Raw genomic sequence first — 22017 nt, 5'->3', positions numbered from 1 at the left:
TAACTCCCAAGACACACAGATCTGGGATTAGTTCACGTTACCACCAGCCAAAGTAGAAAGTCCTTCTAATATGCAGGACATTGAGCCCCAAGCAGGTATTGCCTACAGTAAAGTCTATTCTGGACTCACCTCCACAATCCCTGTTGTGACCTTGAAAGGATGAAACTGATTCTAAGTAATACTACTTCATGTACTACAGTGATAATGAAAAACAAAGTTGGATACTCAAAAATATAAGACTCACAGCACCTTGCATCTAATATGAAATCACTAGGCATACAAAAAGACAGAAAGTATTACCCACAGCCAGGAAAAACACCAACACAGAAATGAGAACAGATGACAGAATGAACAGACAAGGATGTTAAACAGCAATTCTATATATAGAACAGTAATTTAGAAAAGCTATTCTATTTCAGAAGGTAAAGAAAAATACAGATATAATTGAAATATTAAAAAAATATGCAACTTGAACTTTTAAATACAATATATAAGATGAAAAATATGCTAGTCTTTATTAACAGCAAACTTGACTCTTCTGTGAACTTGAAGACACAGCAATAGAAAATGAATACAGAATAAATCATCAAGAGGAAAAAAGACTTAAAAAAATCAATCAAGCATCAGTGATCTGTGGGACAATACCAGATAGTCTAATAAACAAATATGTGAATGGCTTTGAGAATTGAGGGTAGAGTGGGAAAATATTTGGAAAAATATTTTCCAAATTTGACAAAAATTACAAACCCACAGATTCAAGAAGCTCAATGAGCTCCAAGAAGAAGGGACATAAAGAAAACCATAGGAAGGAACATAATAATCAAATTTCCAAATTTCCAGTAATAAAGAGGAAAAATTAAAAGAAGTTATGGGGGCAAAAAAAGCAGAGGTAAAATCCCTGATTTTGTCCTCATTACTCAACCAATGATCAGTTCCATATTTATCGCTTCAATGCACAGGATTTTCCCATGGTTCTTAAACCCAGGATTCATTTGTTTTCGTCTTCTACAGCATATGATAGATTGCAAATTAGGAAATCATTTCAAAGTACTTTAAATACAAAGGGCCAATATCAGAAAGGAAAAAAAAATCTTGTTTTCTAAAAAAAAAACTTTCATAAAAATTATAGCAACCTGAAATGTTAAATGTGAACTTATACCATAAGAGGTTTAAATTTACAATCAAGGTTCAATTAACTGCATCCTGCCTCACTGAATTATTAGGTGATTTCTCTCTAAAATATGGAAATATTCTTTGTACCTTCTTGTTAAAACCTGGCCAAAGAATTTTAGTTTTTTTTTCCCCCCTTCACTTTTCCTTAAAGAAGTAGTGCTGTTTGGATCCTACAACATCTGACTAGTTAAGCCTATATAAACATGTGTTCTCACCCGTAGAAGATGACCTGTATTTCAAAATCAGAGAATTCCACTACATAGCTGCAGAGTGCAGGCATGTGAGCCTGCAGCAGGCCAGGAGCAAAGGGCAAACAGGCCTCTCTGCTCATCACTCTGGGCTCAGAGGCAAGGCCTGAATGACCACAATGACCACAAAGGCTGGGCTCTTTCCATTTTGGAAGTGGAGAAATAAGCCACTCCTCTGTGACTGTTCTGAGCTTGCAATTTGTCAAAAGGTGTGTGTGTGTGTGTGTGTGTGTGTGTGTGTGTGTGTGAGAGAGAGAGAGAGAGAGAGAGAGAGAGAGAGAGAGAATAGAAAATACAGTAAACAGACATTTTCTCCCAGAAAACTTCATCTCGGTGATGTAGTTATACTTCTTACTGTTTCCACATGGCATTTTTACCAGATTTTATAAAATTTCATCCTAGATGCTGCTTTGATTTTTTCCATGAAACCACATTTTTTATTCTCTCTCTCTCTCTCTCTCTCTCTCTCTCTCTCTCTCTCTCTCTCTCTCTGGCTTGTGAGAATTGGAAAGTCAAACTGAAATGTCAAGTGTGCCTCGCCAAATGGCACTGGTGTCCTGGGAATTTTAAGGAGTAGAAACTAAGAGGGGAAGGGGAGAGGGAAAAGCTCAGAAATCAGCTCTTCTCAAAATACAGGTTGCATTCAAGTATGTATTTCTGAGTTTCTACTAAAGGCAACATCCAACTTTCTCTAAGAAATTCACACCTTTGGTAGAGGATCTTTCTGGTTTTGGCTCAGCACTTTGGTAAAAATTGCCAACACCCCTTCTTCTTTTCATGTTTGTACAAAAGGATGTTCAAATTGATATCCTGTGTTAATTAACACATTGCTGTAAATATTAAAGGTTTTAATGAGTGCCCACTTCACGACCTTAAGCCATCTATAGAAAGTTTTGCTTTGCTGTTTTCATCTTCAAACAAAATCACCCTAATAAATATTAAGTCTTGTACAATAACAATGACAAATATACCAGAGTCCTATCAGCCAAACACTTATCTTGCTCCACCTTGATGAACCTCCACGGGTTTCAAGTGCTATTTCCTCTGGCTTACCTATCTGAGCACGGAGACCTCAGGGCTATCTTAAAATTTAAAAACAAATGATTAAAAAAAAAAGCATGCCACCAATTAACTGGAAAGAGAAGAAAAGCAGGAAGGGATGAGCTCTTTCAATGGAAACACCTGTGAGATACAGGCACCTTGAGACTATGACCCCGTTTCAGAGTTAGCACCTAGTGAACATTTCCTTCTTTATTTGTCTACCAGTAACATGAAATGATAAGCAACGGGATGAATTCAAGTTGTAGAGGAAAAATTAGTAACTCGGGTATAGTTACAGAATTTCACTTTTCTTTTTTAAACTTTTCAAAACTAGGTTGCATTTTCATACACCTGATTTAATGACTTGAACATCTCTCTATCTTCCTAAAGACATTCATTTCCTCAACCCTCTGCAAATTTGGCTTCTCTACTTATTCAACCAACATTGTCTTGGTGGAGGTCACCAGCTGTGTTCAACTTGCCAAGATCAATGGGAAGGCGTTGTGCAATGGGACTACATATCACTTTCCTTGGGTGATCTCATTCATTCATAACTTCACCAACCACCTTCATAGGAATGACTTGCCATCCCTTCTGGACCTGCCATATCAGATTGGCTATTTTTGCCTACATATCCCACAGGCATTTTATACTCAGTTTGTCAAATATATTCTCACCATGACTTCTTTCTGAACCTTTAGTTCTTTAGCAAGTTCTGATTTTTTAAGATGCTTTCCCTGGAGATGGAAGCCATAATTCCACCTGGGGTTTTGACACTTTTCCTATGCTGCCTAGATGTGGACAGTCAAGGAGTAAAACACTGGCCTGAGACCTGTGATGTGAGTGACATCACTGAATAAGACACTTCTTAGGCCAAAAGTATTGTAGTATTCCCAGTCCACCAGGTCTGGTAGCAACCTGCATGTACTGCTCGAAAGTGATGGTCCCTGTCTGAGCCTCGTCTACAGCCTTGAACCTCTGCAGGGTCTCCAGGAGTTCCTCTTCCAAGGGGATGGGCCAAGGCATTGCTGTTACCAACAGGAATTTCCGCCAGTCCACGAACTCTGAGTTCACTACCAATAAAGATGTTAACTCCTGCAGCTGAAAGAAAACAGGAAATGTCATTGGAATATTTTTATGACTCTTACCTTGAAGCTCTACCAGCTCAGGCTTCCAGAGTTAAGATTCAGATAAAAGAGATAGAATTTTATACTGGTAAAAGAGCCAGTTCTGACGTCAGTTCCCTTTTGTTCTCTGAACAAATCCACATCAGGCAGTACCTAGAAAGTGTTTCACTCTTTGCTTCCTTGACATCCATGTTTTTTGCTTACTCTTCCACAACCACTTTATATGGGACTCCAGTTAACTTTTTACCCATGCACAGAGACTGGGAAAAGATTGTAGCTGTGCCTGGGCAAGGGCTCTGCAGCCCACATGGTGGCTTAACCAAAACTTTTAACGGTTTTGTTTTCTGAGATATTTTTAGGGAAAAGATTATGATGAAAAGTTAGGACTGCAGAATCATCTACTATGACTAGTTAGGGTCATGACATCTGGTAGTAATAGAAGCTTCTTGATCGAACCTTACTGACTGTATGATCATTAACATTCTTCAAATACTGAGTATGCACATGCTAAGTGTCTTGGTTTCAAGCCTATTCATCTGTTCATTCATTCAGATTTCATTCATCGCCTACTAAATGCCAGACACTGTGTAAGTACAGGTTATTTTAGAACTCGTGACTCATCACTTAAATAAGAATAATATGAAAACCTTTAAAGCTGGAACAAAATGGAAACTTACTTCAGGTTGGGTGAGGTGCATCCATCCAATAGGGAAATTGTTTGTTCCAAGGTTCAGGGTCACCACATCAAGCAGAATGTCAGTAAATGCCTTATTTCCTATTATGCCTACAATAGAATGAAAAATATTTTGTCATTTATATTATGTGATAAGGATTTTTTTCTTTTCCTAAAGTAGAAAAAATAATGGGAATTTATTTAATCATTTTCTTTCTTTCTTTCTTTTTCTTTTTTGATTTTGGTACTAGGAATTTAACCCAGGCACTCTTTACTACTGAGATACATCCCCAGCCCGTTTTGTATTTCATTTTGAGACAGGGTCTCACGAAATTGCTTAGGACCTCTCTAAGTTACTGGGGTTGGCCTTGAACTTCAGTTCCTACTGTCTCAGCCTCCCAAGCCTTTGGGATTATAGATATGTGCCACTGAGCCTGGCTATATAATCAAATTTAAAATATTATTCAGCACTGTAATCTTTAGAATTATAATAATAATAATAATAATAATAATAATAATAATAATAATAATTTACCTGACCTCTTCTATTATTATTTCCTGAGTGAAAATGTCTTTTTTTGCCTAATAATAATTAATTCCAATTAAGCAAAGTAGTGAAACTATGTATGTTTTAATTTATAGTCTTCTTTGATTTTTCTGCTCAGAATAGGTTGAATTTTTACAAACATTACTCTAAGTTTTTCTATATGCAGTAGGGCACAAGAATAATTTTGGTAAACATGAGATATAGTTGTTTCAAATACATGCAGATCACCACTATAATTAAGGTAACACATTGATCTTCATATTTTTCTTCACTCAGAATTTGTTTATTTGTTTTTGTAAATGTAGGGAGATTTGAATTGTTATATAACTAGATAGAAAGTTCTAATTTAATAATCTAATTGACTCGACATTTTCAAGTATTTCATAAACTATCACCAAACTTTCAAATGCTTTGCTCTTATACATGGATCTACTTTGCCTTATCTAAAAAAAATGTCTAATTTTGTGTTTCTCATTTTAAACTGCATGCACATGCATTAAAAAAAGAACTAGGAAAATAAAATAAAAGCTGCTGTAAGAAAAAGTCTCCTAATCCATGCAGCAGAGGTACCTTCTAGACCCAGCAGAGGCTCCTAACACGTATCCAGGTATCTTTTAGGTTCCACGTCAACAGCCATTCTTTGTTTAGGAATAAAAAAGAGTGAAACATAGAAGTAGATTCCCAAAATTTCTTTTTACATCTATGTTTTTTGCATTTTTAAAAGTCCACATGAAGTTTATTATTTCTTTTAAACCTCTGGGGGAAATGCAGTCATCCCTTTAGAATGTCAGTGGTTCAAGTCAAATATACAATTTCAAGATTGCAAGGTAATATTCTGGGGAGCAAAAGTGGACCTTTTTATTTCTTTGATATAACCGGCCATCCAGAGGTTGTTCAGAAATAGATTCTGTATTCTTTGTGATCACACACGAGTATTCAATTTCATAGAGTTGAGGACTTATTCCTAGGTAGTAGGATTTTCAGTGAAGCTTTATATGATACCACATCAGTTTTTATGTGAGTTAGAAATAAATTGGTTATATTTCTCAAGAAGAAACTGTAAATAACAACTATTGAAATCATTAAGAAAGCCAAAGTACTTAAAAATTCTGGTAAGTGTACAATGTATTTCCACTGTCTCTAAAGGCTATGGGGAAACAGTGCTGTTAGACAATGCTTTCATATGACATAAGAATTATTTATTTGGGGATCTTGGTGTGAAATGTGAAAATTATTTTAATATTTGACCTCATAATATTTAGCCAATTAGGTAAGGCGTGTAGTGATATGATTTTCATACCTCATACAACAACAGATGAATTTCCAAATTTTGTTCATAGATTTAAAAAGAACATTTATTTCAATTGCCTTTATGTTAGTTACCTAATGTTATTCTCAGTTAGAATTATCCAGGAAAAATAGTTAACTGTGTACAGGCCTAAGTGAAGAAGACCATAATCCCTCTGATTATCCTTAGAGAGAACTTTCAGGAAAATGATATCAAAAGAACAGCATTGCTTAGAAGCATGCAACCCCATCCAAAGAATTCAAAAGAACATGTGAACCCAGAAGTAAAGTTAGAAAGTTCCAGGAAAACCAGTTTTCAAATTTTTGCTTGTGTGTTTGGAAAATGACAAAGGTCTTTTGTGTTTAAGGTGAAGACTAAGTTACTTTCTTACTTTAAAATTTTTACCATTTGATTTTTATATGTATTTAATATGATCAATAACAGAAGTCAACATTGTCACTCGACTCATCACTTTCATCTTGGCTTTCTGAGTGTGATGAGCAATCTGAATTAGGCCCCATGTCACTGGCTGAAGATGGTGTTTTTGTATTCCATAAATGGATAGCTTTCCTAGGGTCAAAATTGTTGATGTCTGGAGAATTCAACTGAATGATCAGGATATCTGTCATACTTTCAGCATCAATTTCAGCATGCATATGTGACTTGGTACGTCTCATTTGATGAAAGCCACGTTCTGCTTCAGCTGAGCTTGCAGGCAGGGCCAGCACCAAGTCAACTAGCATCAGAACATTCGGGTACTTTTGGGAGTAAATAGAATTCACAAAATCCCAGGTCAGTTTTCGAATATTCTGAAATCTAGAAGGGAGGACAAAAACCATAGACGATTGAGACACCTGGGTTTTGCTGAAATATTATACAGATGAACTTGTTGAGTTAGTGTGTTTTCTTGCTCACCTGGCATAAATCTCTAATTTTAACATGCTCCATTCAGTGTCCACCTCATCAATTTTCACATTGGCAGCTTCTAATACTGGTTCATAATGTGCAATTAGGATGGATACCTCTTTTTCTCCAAATTCTGCAATCAATCAATATATTTATATTGATAAATCTATCTATCTATATATATATATATATATATATATATATATATATATATAATCACACATCCAAAACTCACAATCAAAGAATAACAGGTTGAGTCAGTGGGCACAGGTTACCTTGATTTAGTTTTGTGGGCCACAATTTAAAGCTTCCAATCATGGTTGCCCTCACCACATCTAGACTGGCATCTCTGAAACAGCTCTGCAGCATCTTGATAAAATGTGTTAAAACCATGTTTCTCACAGAAGAAATGTTTTCTTTTCCTCTGAGGCAGTTACTGTGAAAGTGTGTGACTGAATCTACCCTGCGTTCTTTGGGACCTGGTCTGCGGAGGAAAAAAATCACCCCAAAAAAGAATTACATGAAAAGGCACTGGGCAATGAGTTCCCAAGTCCAATAATCTGGTTGGACAGACAGAACTCCTCACCTGGTTTGATATATTCTGAGCATTTCCAGTGTTGACTCCAAGGTGGCAAATATGTCAGCAATTGAGGAATTTCTATTCTGAATAACACGGGACAGAATGCTAAGGACACTAATGACATCCATCAAAAAATGGGAAAATTTAAGCATGTCAGATTGGAGGAGGAGATCTAGAAGCTCTTTGGCTTTCTGTTGACTGGTGATACTTCTGCCTTCAACTGCCTGTGACACGGTTGGGAAAATACAGTAGTTATCATTCTCAAAATCATTACTCCAAGGAGCTAAATGAAAGTATTTTCTGTTATTCTGAAAAAAAGTAATAAAATATGGCATTTCAAAATACTTACTGAATGCAGTTGCTGAACAATTGCAGGATATCCCTTGAGAAAATTCTGGAGGGCTGCCTGTAATCCGTGAAACCACCTCCTGCCTCTTATTTGAGAAGGCATCACAGGTTGAAGGTGCAGGCCTTTGAAAGCAGTTATCAGAGAGCTCTTGTGGAGAGAAGAATTCTGATAGAAGTGATAGATGTTATGAAGGAGTTTTTCCAAATCATTGTACAGAGGAATGCTCTGGAACACTGCCTTATAGGATAGTTCAAGGTGATGTGCAAAGCAGTATACAGTCTGCACACATGGTTGGATTTCTCTCAAAAGCAGGGCCACCCCATTCTCTCCTTCTATTCCAGGTGTATCTTCACTTCCAAAACCAACCAGTTTCTTTGCCCAGTCTTGGCTCGACAGCCTTACCTGAAGATTTGTCTCTAGTGTTTTCTCAATAGCATTTTTTATCGACAGGGGATCTTCCCTCTCTACTGTCTGAACCCCAACAATTTGACAGTGTACTTTCCCCTCGTATGCAAACTGTACATACACAAGCTCAGTTTCCTTGATGAAACTGTCTATGACTCCATCACTGATGATGGAGAAAAATTTACTTTTTTCTAGTTTTTCTCGTAGATTTTTCCTTTCTACTTCAGCAATAAAATATGTAAATGTTCTCGCTGATTTGTTAGTTCTGAAGACTGGGCCAATATCAACACCCTTCATGTCATCCAACTTGCACATCCAAATGAAATCTTTGAGCGGACGCCCAGTCTTGGCAATGGCGTGGCATGATCTGAACAAGTTCTCCACTCTTCCGAGGGTTACTTTGCTCATAGTCCTCACCATTAGTTCCGTGGCAGCTCTGTTCAGTGGAGAACCACTTGTTGCTTCCATTAGTGAAGCCTTGGCATGGGCCTCGCTGAGATGATGAGCATTGAGAAATTCATTCCTAAAGTTGTCAGTGCCATAGAAAAAACTCGCTTGGCTTCCTCCTGACTTTACCCCGTGCTTACGACACAGGGCACAGTACATAAGATTTAATAACTCATCATATATAAGCCAAGGGTATTTTTTTAGCCAAATTTTCAAAAATTGATCATTTCTCCTTGGAAGGTAGTGGTCAAGTTTCCGTGGCCTTTTCTGCCTTTTGGTGACTCCACTCACATCATCCAGAGGATTCCTGCCTTTAAAACAACTCCACGTTGTTATTTTAAGGAATGGCAAAGTCAGCCCTCAGTTGTCTTTACTTTCTGCCCACCCCCAGTATTTGCTTATTATTTCTGGAAAAATTGCGTTGGTTGCTTATTACTTATCAGGTACCCTTGTAAGTGCTTTAACTGGTTTTATATCATTTAATCTTTACAAGCTATTACCCCTATTTTATAGTTAAGGAAATGGACTAATTATTATTGTCATCATCTTTGGATAAAACATTTGGGCCCAAAAAGCTTAATTTGGTTCAACACTGCAGTGCCCATAAGTGGTGTGGCTGGGATTCACCAGGAGGCAGAATTACTCCACAGCCCTTCTGTTTGTGCACTTTATTGTTAGGGTTTCTTGTACAAAGAAAGGTGCTATGGTTTTCTTCTTCTAGAATTCACTTCTCCATGAAGAAAGGAGACACTTTGTAGCTGCAATTTCTTTCCCATGATGATGATAATAATAATAATAATAATAATAATAATAATAATGCAGCAACTGTGTCTGCAAGATCTGCCTGGGACATCTCTCTGCTGTCTCACTCTTTCTGGGAATGGTACAGCAACCTTGTTAATTTACAAAAAGAGTATCAGGCTTTGGGACCCCTGCCAGATGGTTTGGTAAAAAAGCTGTGCCTACCTAATGCTGTATCTTTTTTCTTTTCTCTGAAAGTCTCATTTTGACTCATATTCGATTATGTATCAGATTATTTTATCTGGCTAGAAGGATGAAAAATATAAACATTATACTGAACAACATCCTCAAATAGCAGTTTTTCCCTGAAGGAAGAGAGCTTAGACTGCACATATTGATCATTAGATTACAGATTATCCTTGACTTATGACAGGGTTACATTATGTTAACCCATTATAAATCGAAAATACCACAAGTGGAACATGTGTTTATTACACCTAATCTACTGAACTTCCTAGCCAGCAACACAGCACCTGCAGAGTGTCAGTTGAGTTCCCCTGTGATCCAGTGGCTGACTGTGAGCTATGACTGGCTGCAGCCCAGCGCCATACCATGTGTGACTGGCACAGGAAAACAGCCCAATTCAAAATTTGAAGTTGAGCTTCAAATTTTGGGCACCTAAATGCTGCCTCTTTTGAAGAACAAGTAAGGATGCTGAATTTGCCATTGTAAATTCAAGCTAAATCCTAAATTGAACCATTTTAAGTTAGGAAACATCTGCATGTTGTTCTAGTTTTCATCATTTAATGCATGTCTCATATAATTAGAATTATATTAAAACTGAATATATAAAATTATAAACAAATTCTTATGTAAAAATTGACTATGTATTTGATATTATATTAAAATATCTCATGCTGACAGCCTTTCAGGGTCTGTTTTTGGTCAGTACTTTATGATTGTAGGCCTTTGGCTTCCCAACTGGATTTTAAACTCTTCTGATCAGATCCATACTGACTCTTTGGTGCTCCTAGCGGATTGCTAAGCACTTATTGGCTGTGTTAGGAATCTAAATGTCCTTTCCTCTTCAACTTTCATGATTTTGCATCTCCCAACCTCTGACACTGGTTGTCTGCCTCCACCTTTCATACCTTACTTGCTTTCATACCTTACTTGCTTCTGTTTTGCCTTTTAATTGGTCTTTAAAAAATTGTTTAAACAGATCCTTATTTTAAAAAAATTTTCTAAAAAATATCTAAAAAAAAATTTCTACATTTTATTTCAAATTAGATTCCATGTAGTGAACCGCCACTGCCTTAGTTTCTCACTTAAGCTCTTGTTACTTGTTTCACCCCCAGCCAGGCACACCCGGTGCCTGCTGTGTACACAGAAGTGTTTTGTGAAAATGATGAATGAATGGGTGAAAAAAATAAGTCTCTTGTGAAAGGAGAGGGACTTAACTTTGCCCACTGATTTAGCTAATTTTTATGTTTTTCGTTTTTTGGGCAGATTTCAAGAGGTTATCTTGAATTCTAATCATGTACTTTCATTTGCCAGAGAATGGAGGTTTTTTGGTTTCTTGAGAATAAATTTCATCTTGAAGAAACATTTTGAAAATCTGCCATACACAGTTTCACTGGGTCCAAAGGCTTCTAGAGTCACTAATGCACGTTTTTTTTTTTTTTTTTTTTTTTTGTGTGTGTGTGTGTGTGTGTGTGTGTGTGTGTGTGATCTACATCTGATCTAGTGAAAGGAGTTCACCATGGAGAAAAACCTTAGGACATGGGGTCCATTTTCCTCTTTGCTACTGCCATTTGCCACACAGTGAGATATTCTTATTAATAGTATCCATGCCTCTGTATCATCCCTTTCCTAAGAAATCTATTTTAAGCAATTTTCAATTCAAAGTATTTAACCTGCAAATATTTGGTTCTACATTTTTATAATTTTCTCAGACAGTACTGTTGAAAAAAATCCACGGAATTTTCTAGTTACCCTTTCAGGCAACCAGGTGCCCTTTCTCCTTCTCTCCAGCCACTTGAGGCTTTGTAGAGGGGCTAACAGCATCTGTTGCTGCTCTCAGACATAGTCTATTCTCCCTTCCAATCCATTGTCATTGTTATTGGCTCTAAATAGCTTTGATAATCCTCCCTGCATGAGACTTTATACTGACCCCAAGTTCTTTGTGATTTCACATCTTGCCCCTAGTCCTAGGTAGTCTGGTTGCTTGGTGTGAAATCTCAAAGTTTCCATTTCCCCCTTTTTCTGCACTATCCTTCTCCTACTTCTCTTTCTGAAAGGTTAAGTGTCAAAAACCTCCTCTGGGCTGATCACCATAATGCCTCACAGACAGCAAGGGCTACTTCTTCTTTAGAACTTCTGAAAAAACTATGTGGCCGAGTGACACAGCTGTGACTACAGCATAGGATGTTTACCCTCCATCTCTGAGACCAGTAATCAAACAAAAGTCTCTCCTCCTAAGTGGGGTTCAAGGCAGAGGTCTTGTCAGTGTGTAGAATAGTGTTCCGGGCCTTGGGCACCTAAATGCTGCCTCTTTTGAAGAACGAGTAAGGATGCTGAATTTGCTGGACTGCATTTTCTTCAGACAGCCCTTCAACAGAAGCCTAAATAACTATGGAGGAAATCTCTACAGTTGTTTCATGGAGGACTGATGGGTTTACAAGGAAAAGGAGTTCTTATGATTTAAGTGGGGACAGGGGAACGCTGTTATAGTGTTCTAGTTTTAATAGACTACAAATTGCTTCTGTTGGAGAAAGGCTGTCTTCTGAATGATGTACTTGGCATTTGATGTTTTGAGACAAGATCTACCTACCTGGAGCTCACTGTAGCACACAAAATGAGTGTTCTGTCTTGGATGTTCCCAGGGAACCACATTATTTTATTGCTTAATTCTAGCTGTTGCATAATTTTTTTCTGGATGTACTCTGGCTAGTATTTCAGGTGCTTTTTAGGGTCTTTGCACCCTCAGGACAATAAGCTAACATTTTAGATAATAAGTTAGTTTGTGGGCTGGGGTTGTAACTTAGTGATAGAATGTTTGCCTGTCAGGTGTGAGACACTGGGTTTGATTCTCAGCACCACATAAAAGTAAAAATAAAATAAAATAAAGGTATTATATCCATCTACAATTAAAAATTAAAAAAAAATAGTTTGTATCAATATTGTACAATTTTATGCATTATATACTAATGTGACATTCACTATAATTACATCATTAAATCATAATGGCTTCTATTACACTTAAATTGTACATTCTCCATATTATACCCTTCCTAGGAACTTTAAGTATGTTAATTACTTGAATCTTCATGGCAATTCCATAAAATAAGTATCATTGTTATGATTTTAAAGATGAAAAAGTGAGGCAATTGGGCGCATTGGCACATGTCTATAATCCCAGTGGAGAAGGGAGGCTGAGGTAGGAGGATCTTGAGTTCAAAGTCAGCCTCAGGAACAGTAAGGTGCTAAACAACTCAGTGAGACCATGTCTCTAAATAAAATACAAAATAGGCCTGAGGATGTGGCTCAGAGTTTGAGTGCCCCTGAGTTCAATCCCCAATACCGCCCCCCCCCCCAAGAAAAAAAGAGTGAGGTAGAGAGATATTAAGTAACTTGCCTAAGATCATATGATGGTGTTTGCCAACAAGTGTACTTGAAAAAGAGCTGTCTGCCTCAAGCCATCCCACAGGTTGAGGTGGAGGAGAAGAGCATGAACATGTGGAAGAGACTAGCAAGGAACCTGACACATAGTGACCATTCCAAATTGGCTACGTAATTCAGAAAATATTCACTCTCTCACTCTGTGCTGGAAATATATTCACTGGAGTGATTTCTGGGATGGTAGATGGGAAGAAGAGCTGGCTGTTACTTACTCTAGATACTCCCAATGAGTCTAACATCTGGATGGATCTTTGCTGGGAAAATCCAGGCATAATCAATTATCTTCATTGAAATTTGCATGATCTTTATTTGGTATCATGCATAAGGTCATTTTTTTCTGATATATTTTGACAATCATAACAAATGGTATTTTATGTTTTGTCATTACCTTTACAAAAGGAGATTTGGAATCATCACAGGTGGAAGAATTTGACCAGAAAAGGTCAAAATATAAACATTATGATGTATGATGCATTTAAATATAGGCATTATTGCATTACTTTTAGTAAGGGCTTTTGAAATTAAGATTTTTATTTTCAAGTGGGCGAACCTAAACTTGTCAAAAAGCCCCTTAAGCTTCAGTTCTTTCTTTTTTCTATTCTGAACTAGCTACTTGCAAGTATTTTAAGTATTAAGTCATTTGTTTTAATCAAAGGTTACCATTTCACTGAGTAATTTTATTTGTGCAATATAATTAAAAGTTGCAAACTATAATTTAACACATCAACACTCTTTATTAATTTCCTTAAAAGTCTTATTGTGTTCCTGATAGCACAATGACTGTTATATAAAACTATATATACTTTTTTTAACCTAGAAATAATCCATCTGCACATCATATTATAATATATTTTCTCTTCAATGAAGATTGTTTTTCAAAAATATAGAATTCTAAGGTAAATACAATGAAAAACATTATAGAAGACCATTTTCCAGGTCTTGGAAGGAACAAGATTAATTAATCTTCATTTAAAAGATAAATGGGTATGTAAGAAATGTAAATGTTTGTGGTGGTGGACATGATAATTGTTTAATTTGATCATGCAGATTGCATACCTCTATCAAAATATCATGCTATATCTATTAAATATATATAATTGCTATGTGCAATTAAGAGAGAACCCCCAAATGTACCCAAATGTCAATCAATGGGAGAATAGGTAAATGTGTTGTAATAGATTGATTTCCCCAAGAGAATAACATACAGCAAAAAGAATAAACAACTTACAATTACATTGAATGGATCTCAAGAATAATATTGAACCAAAGAAGTCAGGTCAAAAAGTTATAAATCACATCATCTCATCTGTTTATATAAATCATGAGAACATGAAAAACTAATCAGTGCTATTAGGTGTCAGTCTAGATGTCACCTTTGAGTAGGGGAAGGTGGTGGTTTGAAATGTGCACCAGGTGGACTGCTCCTTGTCTTGAGCTAGGCGCTGCCCACACAGGTGAGCTCAGTTTTCAGAAGTTCATCAATCTGTAAATTTCCAATAAGTATACTTTTCTGGATGTACATTATACTTCCATAAAAATTTAAAAAGCTATGTATTTAATAAAGAACATTTGGCAAATGTCACCATAATGGAATAAAATCAGTGTCCCCTCAAACCTGCCCTTCCACCCCCCCCCCAAAGGTGAAAGGGTATCCTTAAAAACATTGACTAACAATGGCAGAACTGAGGGTAGAAGAATAAAGCAACAGAATACAAGAGGATATTTTGTGGTGTCTGGAAAAATGGAGAGAAGAGGTGAGTGGGAATTATTAGACTTCCTCAGGTAGGACAGGTCAGCATCTGGAGCCTGACTTTGAGGGGTGCCGGTGGAGAATCTCTAATTCTGTGTGATGACTCTGGGATTCAGAAAATGTAATGTCATCTCCCACCCCCTTTTTTTTTACAGTAATAGTAAACAAAAAAATAGCAATGAACAATACTTCTGATAAAATACCCAACAGCATAGTAAGAATTTTATATATAACCAAAAAGCAACATATAATGTTTTCCAGATGGAATGAAGGAACTAATAATACAGCAAAAACATTTAAAGTGTTTGCTCACAGACTATGGTTCACAGTGAATCATCAAAATTCCCAAATCCCACAGCATTTTACAGCTTTGTAAATTCATTTTTAATGATGACTGTTATCCTGAAAATTGGGTTGGTTCTCAGCCTGAATGGGTTGGGGGGACCTGCCTGTAGTTCATGCATCTGGGGAAGGAAGCAAGGAGAGCAGCCTCCCGAGCATTTCCCTAATGTCCTCCTACACTCAGGCTTCATAGCTACATCATGTTTTCTAGCAGCCAAGTCCAATAAATTTAAATATCCTCTACATCCTTGTTACCAAATCACTTTTCCCCCCAGTACTGGGAATGAGTCCCGGGTGCTTTACCACTGAGCTGCTTCTCCAGCCCTTTTTATTTTCTTTTGAGACAGGGTCTTCTTAAGTTGCTTAGGGGCTCACTAAGTTGCCCAGGCTGGCCATGAACTTGTGCTCCTCCTGCCTCAGCTCCTGAGTCTCTGGAATTTCAGGTGTGTGCCACCACTTTTAGTCAAATCACTCCTGACTCCCTTCTATCCTCCCTCCAACACATTGCTCCACTTGGTTTTCCTTGACCACCTTCACCCACTGCATACTGACTCCCCTTTTCTTTGCATTCTCAAGCACTTTTACAAAGTTCATATTCTGTCCCAAAAAGAACCCAACTTATTTGTGTTTTTCTTCTTTGTTTGACTTTCCAAATTATACTCTAAACTCCATGGGCATATGGTTTTCTTTTCATCATTATAACTATTTCGTTCCCTGTTTCTCTCTCACTTTCTTTTTTCTTCTTTCTTCCTATTTCTTTCATAGTCTGGAAACTGTCCTATCATACTATGCAAACAGAAAAATGTTATCTGTTGACATTTTTTTTATTCTGAAGTTTTCTAGAATTCACCTTCTAAGAAATACATGTGCCAAGTTAGAGTTATTACTTGTTATTTACTTTTAAACTTTTATCTGAAATGCAAGCTCTGGTTTTGAGGGTGGATCCCAGAGTGCATTATGATGATAATCATGAATACTAGAGTCCTTTCCAAAGGAATTATCAGTGGCTGATAATCTCCAACATTCATTTCCATCTACTTAGATATACCCAAGTGCTTTTAGTTTTTAACCTCTTCACTAGATGTTTTCTTCCTAGTCACCATATTGTCAGATTAAATCAAATCATATTTTGTGTTTTACAATCTTTTTGCATGTATCCTTTTATTTTATATGTAAAAAGTAGCATGGAGAAAATGAAGAGCAAAGGCCACTTCAAAAAGAAAACCTATAAGGAAAGGACACTGTGAAGTTCACACAGCCCAGGAGAGGCTGGGCTCTGCCTGACGGGGACGGAGGAGATTTCATGGCCCAGCTTTCCAAGCCAGGATTTTTTTTTTTTTTTTTTTTTTGGTACCTGCTGACAACCACACTTGCTTCATGCCCAGATGCTGCCAACCTGAGTCAGAGTCCATCACAGTGGATATGAGTGTTTTTCTATCTTGGAGACATAAAGTCTGCTGAAGCCAATTTCATGTGCTGACAAAAATCAGTTCATGGCCTCACACAGACCCTGGGATGAACTTGGCAAGGAAGCCTGCAGACTTGAACCAATGTTCTTTCTACCAATGTATTTGGTGTGGATTTCTAGAATTATGGGAGTTTTAAAAAGTGGAGTCAACATGTTAATTCTAAAGTCCATTAACTCCTCCCTGGGGAAAAGCGATAATTTCCCAATAAACAGGACATATTGGAAGATAAAGTCAACCTGTTTATGCAAGGCAACTTAGTTCAAGGAGAAGGAGCAAGAACTTTGAATCTGCAGGGTTCCAAATGATAAACGACCACAGGCAAATTGTTCAACTGCTCTGTGACTGTGTTTAATCCTAAAATGTGGACATGATAATCCTACATGATGGGTCAGAATTACATGTGCTATCGACTGATGGGGCTCTTTGAAGGATCTTGAAAAAGCCTGAGCAGAAGCTATAGAGTCATAATGCTAAAATGTGAAGGAATTAAAGAATTTGTGTGCGGAAAATAACATGTACAGATACATGTGAACAAATTCATTAATTAGACAAATTTGTTATACTTATTTGGTTTTACTTGCAGTCTATGAAGCATTGAGGGAGGTTTCCTTTGCAGAGTGGATGAAGCACGAACTCATAGTTCCAATGCCAAACCTAAACTACAAGTGTGCACATAGGCTACCTTCCAACTGTCAGATGGAGCAATAGTCAAATTTACTGACTGTTAGGAAGGGAGGGGGAGGACAGGAGAGGATAATTACTAGGAATGAGGAGTGCCACAATGTTCAATGATTGTGAGTCTCCTGTGTGCATGATTCAGATTGACATTATTCAAAGCAAACATCTAATAAACTAGAACAAAGCCAGGGCTTATCCTGGAGTCCTGCCATCCAACAGAGCTAATTTCACTTGAAGACAAGTGATGGTCATTCTGGGTAATCTTAACCTTTTTTGGTGTTCTTGTCATGATAGTTACCTTACCTTTTGGTGCCATATCGAAGAACTGTTCTCGAAGATTGTCAAGCTGTTCGATGGTCAGAGTGCCATTTTCTTCCTTTTCCACAGGTGGGGGACGTACTGGTGGAGGAGGATCTGGGAAGACTTTTATGTCACCGTTAATGAAGAAGTCTTCTTGGTGTAAATAAAGCTCATACTGAATTTTTGTAGTTGTTTCAATGTGATAGCGAGCTACTTCAGTTAATTTTTCCACACTGAAAGCAGTAAAATTAAAGATACTTCAGATTAACAGTGTTTACTTATAAGACATACACACAAAGATGAACCCATTATTTAGTTAAGTTAGATGATTTAATCTGTATATTTAAATATTTAAATTTTCCTCAAGTCTATTTTGTAAGAAGTTAGAGTATAAATACATGAAGATTAAAAACAAAATATATGCTTATTACACAACCAATGGCTATCCACTTTGTATAAAGGTGAACAAAAGAGAATTCATTAGGTATGGTTTTATTAGTATTGAATACATTTTACTATGTGAATGATTGTATCAAAAAGTTAGTTTTCATTCTAAGTATGAACCAGAATAAGATGATATGGCAGATATAAAATATGACTATTAGAGTAATTAGTTTATTTGGAGTCAGGATAAATGTTAAAGTGAATCAAATTTGAAAATATATTTCTGGAATAGTGGCTTTTCTCTAATTTTATTTCAAGGAGTATGATGTTTTCTAAGACACAATTACCAGAATAGCACTCTCATGCATAAAATCCATTGCAACTGTGTTGCTGTCTTCTTGAAGAGTGGACAATTCCTAGCTAGATTGGGTGTCCACTAGCAACAGCTAGTGACCACGAAGGGGCAGTAGGAAGAACACTGTAGTTGAGAGCACTCATCCAGAACACACTCTAGCCATGGGTCCCACAGTAAGTCACCTAGGCTTTCTGAATTCCTTATTTTTGCGATAAAGCCAGGTCACTCCCTCCCTTTTGGTAACTCATGTGAGAACGCATAGGTCATGGATTTCAACTATACTGGGGCGGTTGTATATGCAAACAAGTAAAATACCACTGTATTGAAGAAAGGATCTTGTTTTACATCTTAGAACAAATAGTGAACATTACAAGAAAAAGTATATTCAATATGCTTTTATATAATTAGGAGCACCAAAGTACTCATATATTGAAAATTTAAATCATATTAGTTGCTGTCTTTCAAAAATGTCCTTGAAGTGTCAACTAAATTTATGTCTCTTTTAATTTACTTTATTTGTTTCTCTTGGAATTTATCACATTTCTAAAATCTGTGGATTCTAAACTGTCTAGTCTAGTTCTAGAAAATTCTCAGCTATTAATTTTAACTTCTTTAGCACAGTTTTGTTCTTTCCAATTACTTCTTAATGTGTAATTTATGGGTCTTTTTTATCTTTAGTAATTTTCTCATCAACTTTTTGTAATATAGTCTAATCTCACTGAATTTGAAAATTTCCAATATTATAGTTTTCTTCTCTATAATTTTATGAACACTCACTTATTCAAATATGTTTTAGAGTGTTTATTTTATTTGTTTCCCAACTCATACTTTGTGTTCACATTATGATTTCTTCATTATGCTACTGATGCTTATTTGGATATTATTTCACTCCTAACTTTGAGGCTGTTCATGAAGAAAATAACTAAATACAATTTCAGAAGATGCAAATAAAGACAGATTGTAATTGAGCACTTGGGTTCTAAACAGTGTCTTGGATAAGGAAAAATAATTTAATATTGTCAAACTTCTGATAAGAAATTATTGTTCATTAAAACTATACTTCAAAAACAAAAGATACAATTTTCAGAAGAATGAAAATTTGTAGGAATTCCTTCAACATAAATGTGTATCTAATGCTGTATACTTTATTAGAAAGCAAATTAAATCTGTTTAAAACATAACGGATGTTATGAATTAAATAGAGATGTAAGGTAGGCTTTTCTAAGTTAAACAAGAATATTAAATTATTTAGGGCAAACACTAATAGAAGAGTTTTGAATAACCTTTTAAACCAATAAAAATGAAATTCTCAATAAAAAAATGTCCTTGAACTCAACTACAGAATGCTGACTTTTTGAGTGTTCACGTACCATGTGTTAGCTAATTACTTTATGCTTTGTAGTGTTTCTGTGCTGGGGGACAGAGAAGAAAACTGGTAGCTATTTACATAAGTGAAGAGCCTGGGAATGTAGATTGAGACCCAAACAGAACCAGGAAATCAAACAGGTGTGCGCCACCTAGTGGAAACTGGGGGTCACCAAGCGTAACCTCAAGAATGGAAGAGAACAGATACCAGGAAAATAAGAAACAGGATTTGAAGTTCAAAGGGATTTGAGATCTCTCTCTCTCTCTCTCTCTCTCTCTCTCTCTCTCTCTCTCTCATCACATTCCTAGGTTTTTAGTTTCCATATGTGGTCACAATACATAATAGCATCTATAGATTCAGAGGGCAGGTATATACAATGTAAATCTGAGAACTTTGAGTACACTGGATAATATCCATTCACTGGATGGCCACGTGGATGGGAACCAGGAATCCTAAAAATGAATAAGATGTGTATGGCAATATGTAAAAACGTGGATGTGTAACTGATGTGATTCTGCAATCTGTATACGGGGTAAAAATGGGAGTTCATAACCCACTTGAATCAAATGTATGAAATATGATATGTCAAGAGCTTTGTAATGTTTCGAACAACTAATAATAAAAAAAAGAAAAAAAGAAGAAGATGTGTTTTCATTTGCAAATGGAAGGCAGAGAGCAGAGATAAGGGCTCCTGCTCTGTGAGGTTCACAGGAACTGGCTTGGCTGTCTGCTGTGAGACTATGTTAAGCATTACTGCAGTGAGTTACCAGACTGAGATATGTTTGTAAGCACCTTTTTAAAAGCGTATTTATTTTACTTTGGTGCAACAGTTCTAAAAAACTAGGCTGAAAATTTTACAGTAGAACTTTCATTATGAGACAAGGACTGAGAAAACAAACCCTAAAAACTGCTGTTTTACAGGGTAATTTCTGCTTCTCAGTATACTTGCCAAAGGAACGCTATTTAGGTGGTAGCCTCTAAATTTTCAGTAAATGTTTATTGGAAACTATAATGCATTATGGAATCTAGATCAAATAGAAAGCTCTGAAATAGCCTGGTTGGCGTGTTTCCTTTCATAGATAAAGCTGTTGAAGCCTAAATCAGGCATGCCACTAATTTTGGATAATGTGGGACTCCTGGTTTTAGAGGAGGGAGCCTCCTGACCCTCAGATGAGGGTGTTTTCACTCTGCTGAGCTGCCTTTTTATACCTCTAGGGGAGAGGTAGAGGATGAGACTCACTGATTCTTACTAGCAGGGAGTATTTGGGAAGCCCTTGGAACTCAATGGAAGATAATCTTTAAGTATTACCCATACCAGGGAATCAGCCTAACTAGTAAAACATTCCAGTGAATGACTTCTTAATTTTCCACTATTTGACTCTCATTGATGGTAAAAATGGTCCTAGAAAGAAGATGTGAAGTCTTATCTCACTTTGCAAAGATATGTCACTTTGTAAACTAATGTTCCCACAGAACAGTGAGAAAACTGAATTCATAAATAACATGCAAAACTGGACACTGCAATGAAACCTTTCGAAACATGATTTACTGTTGGGAAAGGAGCAATACAAACACGAAGTAAAGCTCACTTGTTTATACACTTGATGTCCTAATGGCTAAAATGTCCATTTTAATTTGTAAACTATTTAAATTTGTAAACATCTTAAAAATCCTTGTCAATTTTGGTGCACAGGAATGAATGAAATGTATTTTTTAAAAGTCATGCAGTACTTTACCTGGCCATTTCATTCAAATACTTCTCACCAAGCCATTTTTCCATGAGTTTATAGACATTGACCGCCTTTGTTACTAAATCTTCAAGGACAGTCAGTGCTTTTGTCTTTATCAGTTCAAGTCGAAACTGTGCAGCTGTCTCTATTTAAAAAGAGAAATCAAGATTGTTTTTTCATGTATTATATGTACCTGAACTTTGTGATGAACCCAATTCACTTTTAAACCAGTCATGCTTCAGTTTGTGAAGCTGTTGGTGTGCTTTTAATGTACCAGTGTAGATAAGGTAATGTCTCATCTCATTAAGAAGCAAAGTATAACCTGTGGCAAAGTCATCAGAGAAATTATCTAAACCAAAACTCTACCTGAGCTCTATACTTACTGTACTTTATGGCAATACACTCTTTGATAAGGGGAATGGGAAGAAACACACAGA

General features: G+C 36.5%; 2 protein-coding genes across 2 annotated transcripts in view; both read right to left on the bottom strand.

Moving 5' to 3' along the window:
• Window positions 1-22017, bottom strand: part of SPEF2 (sperm flagellar 2) — a 169024-nt gene that overhangs the window by 14058 nt on the left and 132949 nt on the right. The window contains 4 exon segments of the mRNA XM_081309625.1: window positions 3381-3563; window positions 4267-4373; window positions 17749-17978; window positions 21587-21725. Of these exon segments, the coding sequence (XP_081165751.1) occupies window positions 3381-3563; window positions 4267-4373; window positions 17749-17978; window positions 21587-21725 (659 nt within the window).
• Window positions 6786-8943, bottom strand: LOC308652559 (zinc finger protein 862-like; the record flags this gene model as incomplete). Its single annotated transcript, XM_081300476.1, has 4 exons — window positions 6786-6913; window positions 7013-7136; window positions 7590-7807; window positions 7933-8943. 3 exons carry the CDS (start codon window positions 8941-8943, stop codon window positions 7094-7096), a joined length of 1272 nt encoding a protein of 423 aa, XP_081156602.1. The 3' UTR covers window positions 6786-6913; window positions 7013-7093.

This window comes from Spermophilus citellus (genome assembly GCF_964194105.1).
Source record: "Spermophilus citellus genome assembly, chromosome: 1".
Classification (NCBI taxonomy): domain Eukaryota; kingdom Metazoa; phylum Chordata; class Mammalia; order Rodentia; family Sciuridae; genus Spermophilus; species Spermophilus citellus.
This window is presented reverse-complemented; position numbering and strand designations above follow the sequence as displayed.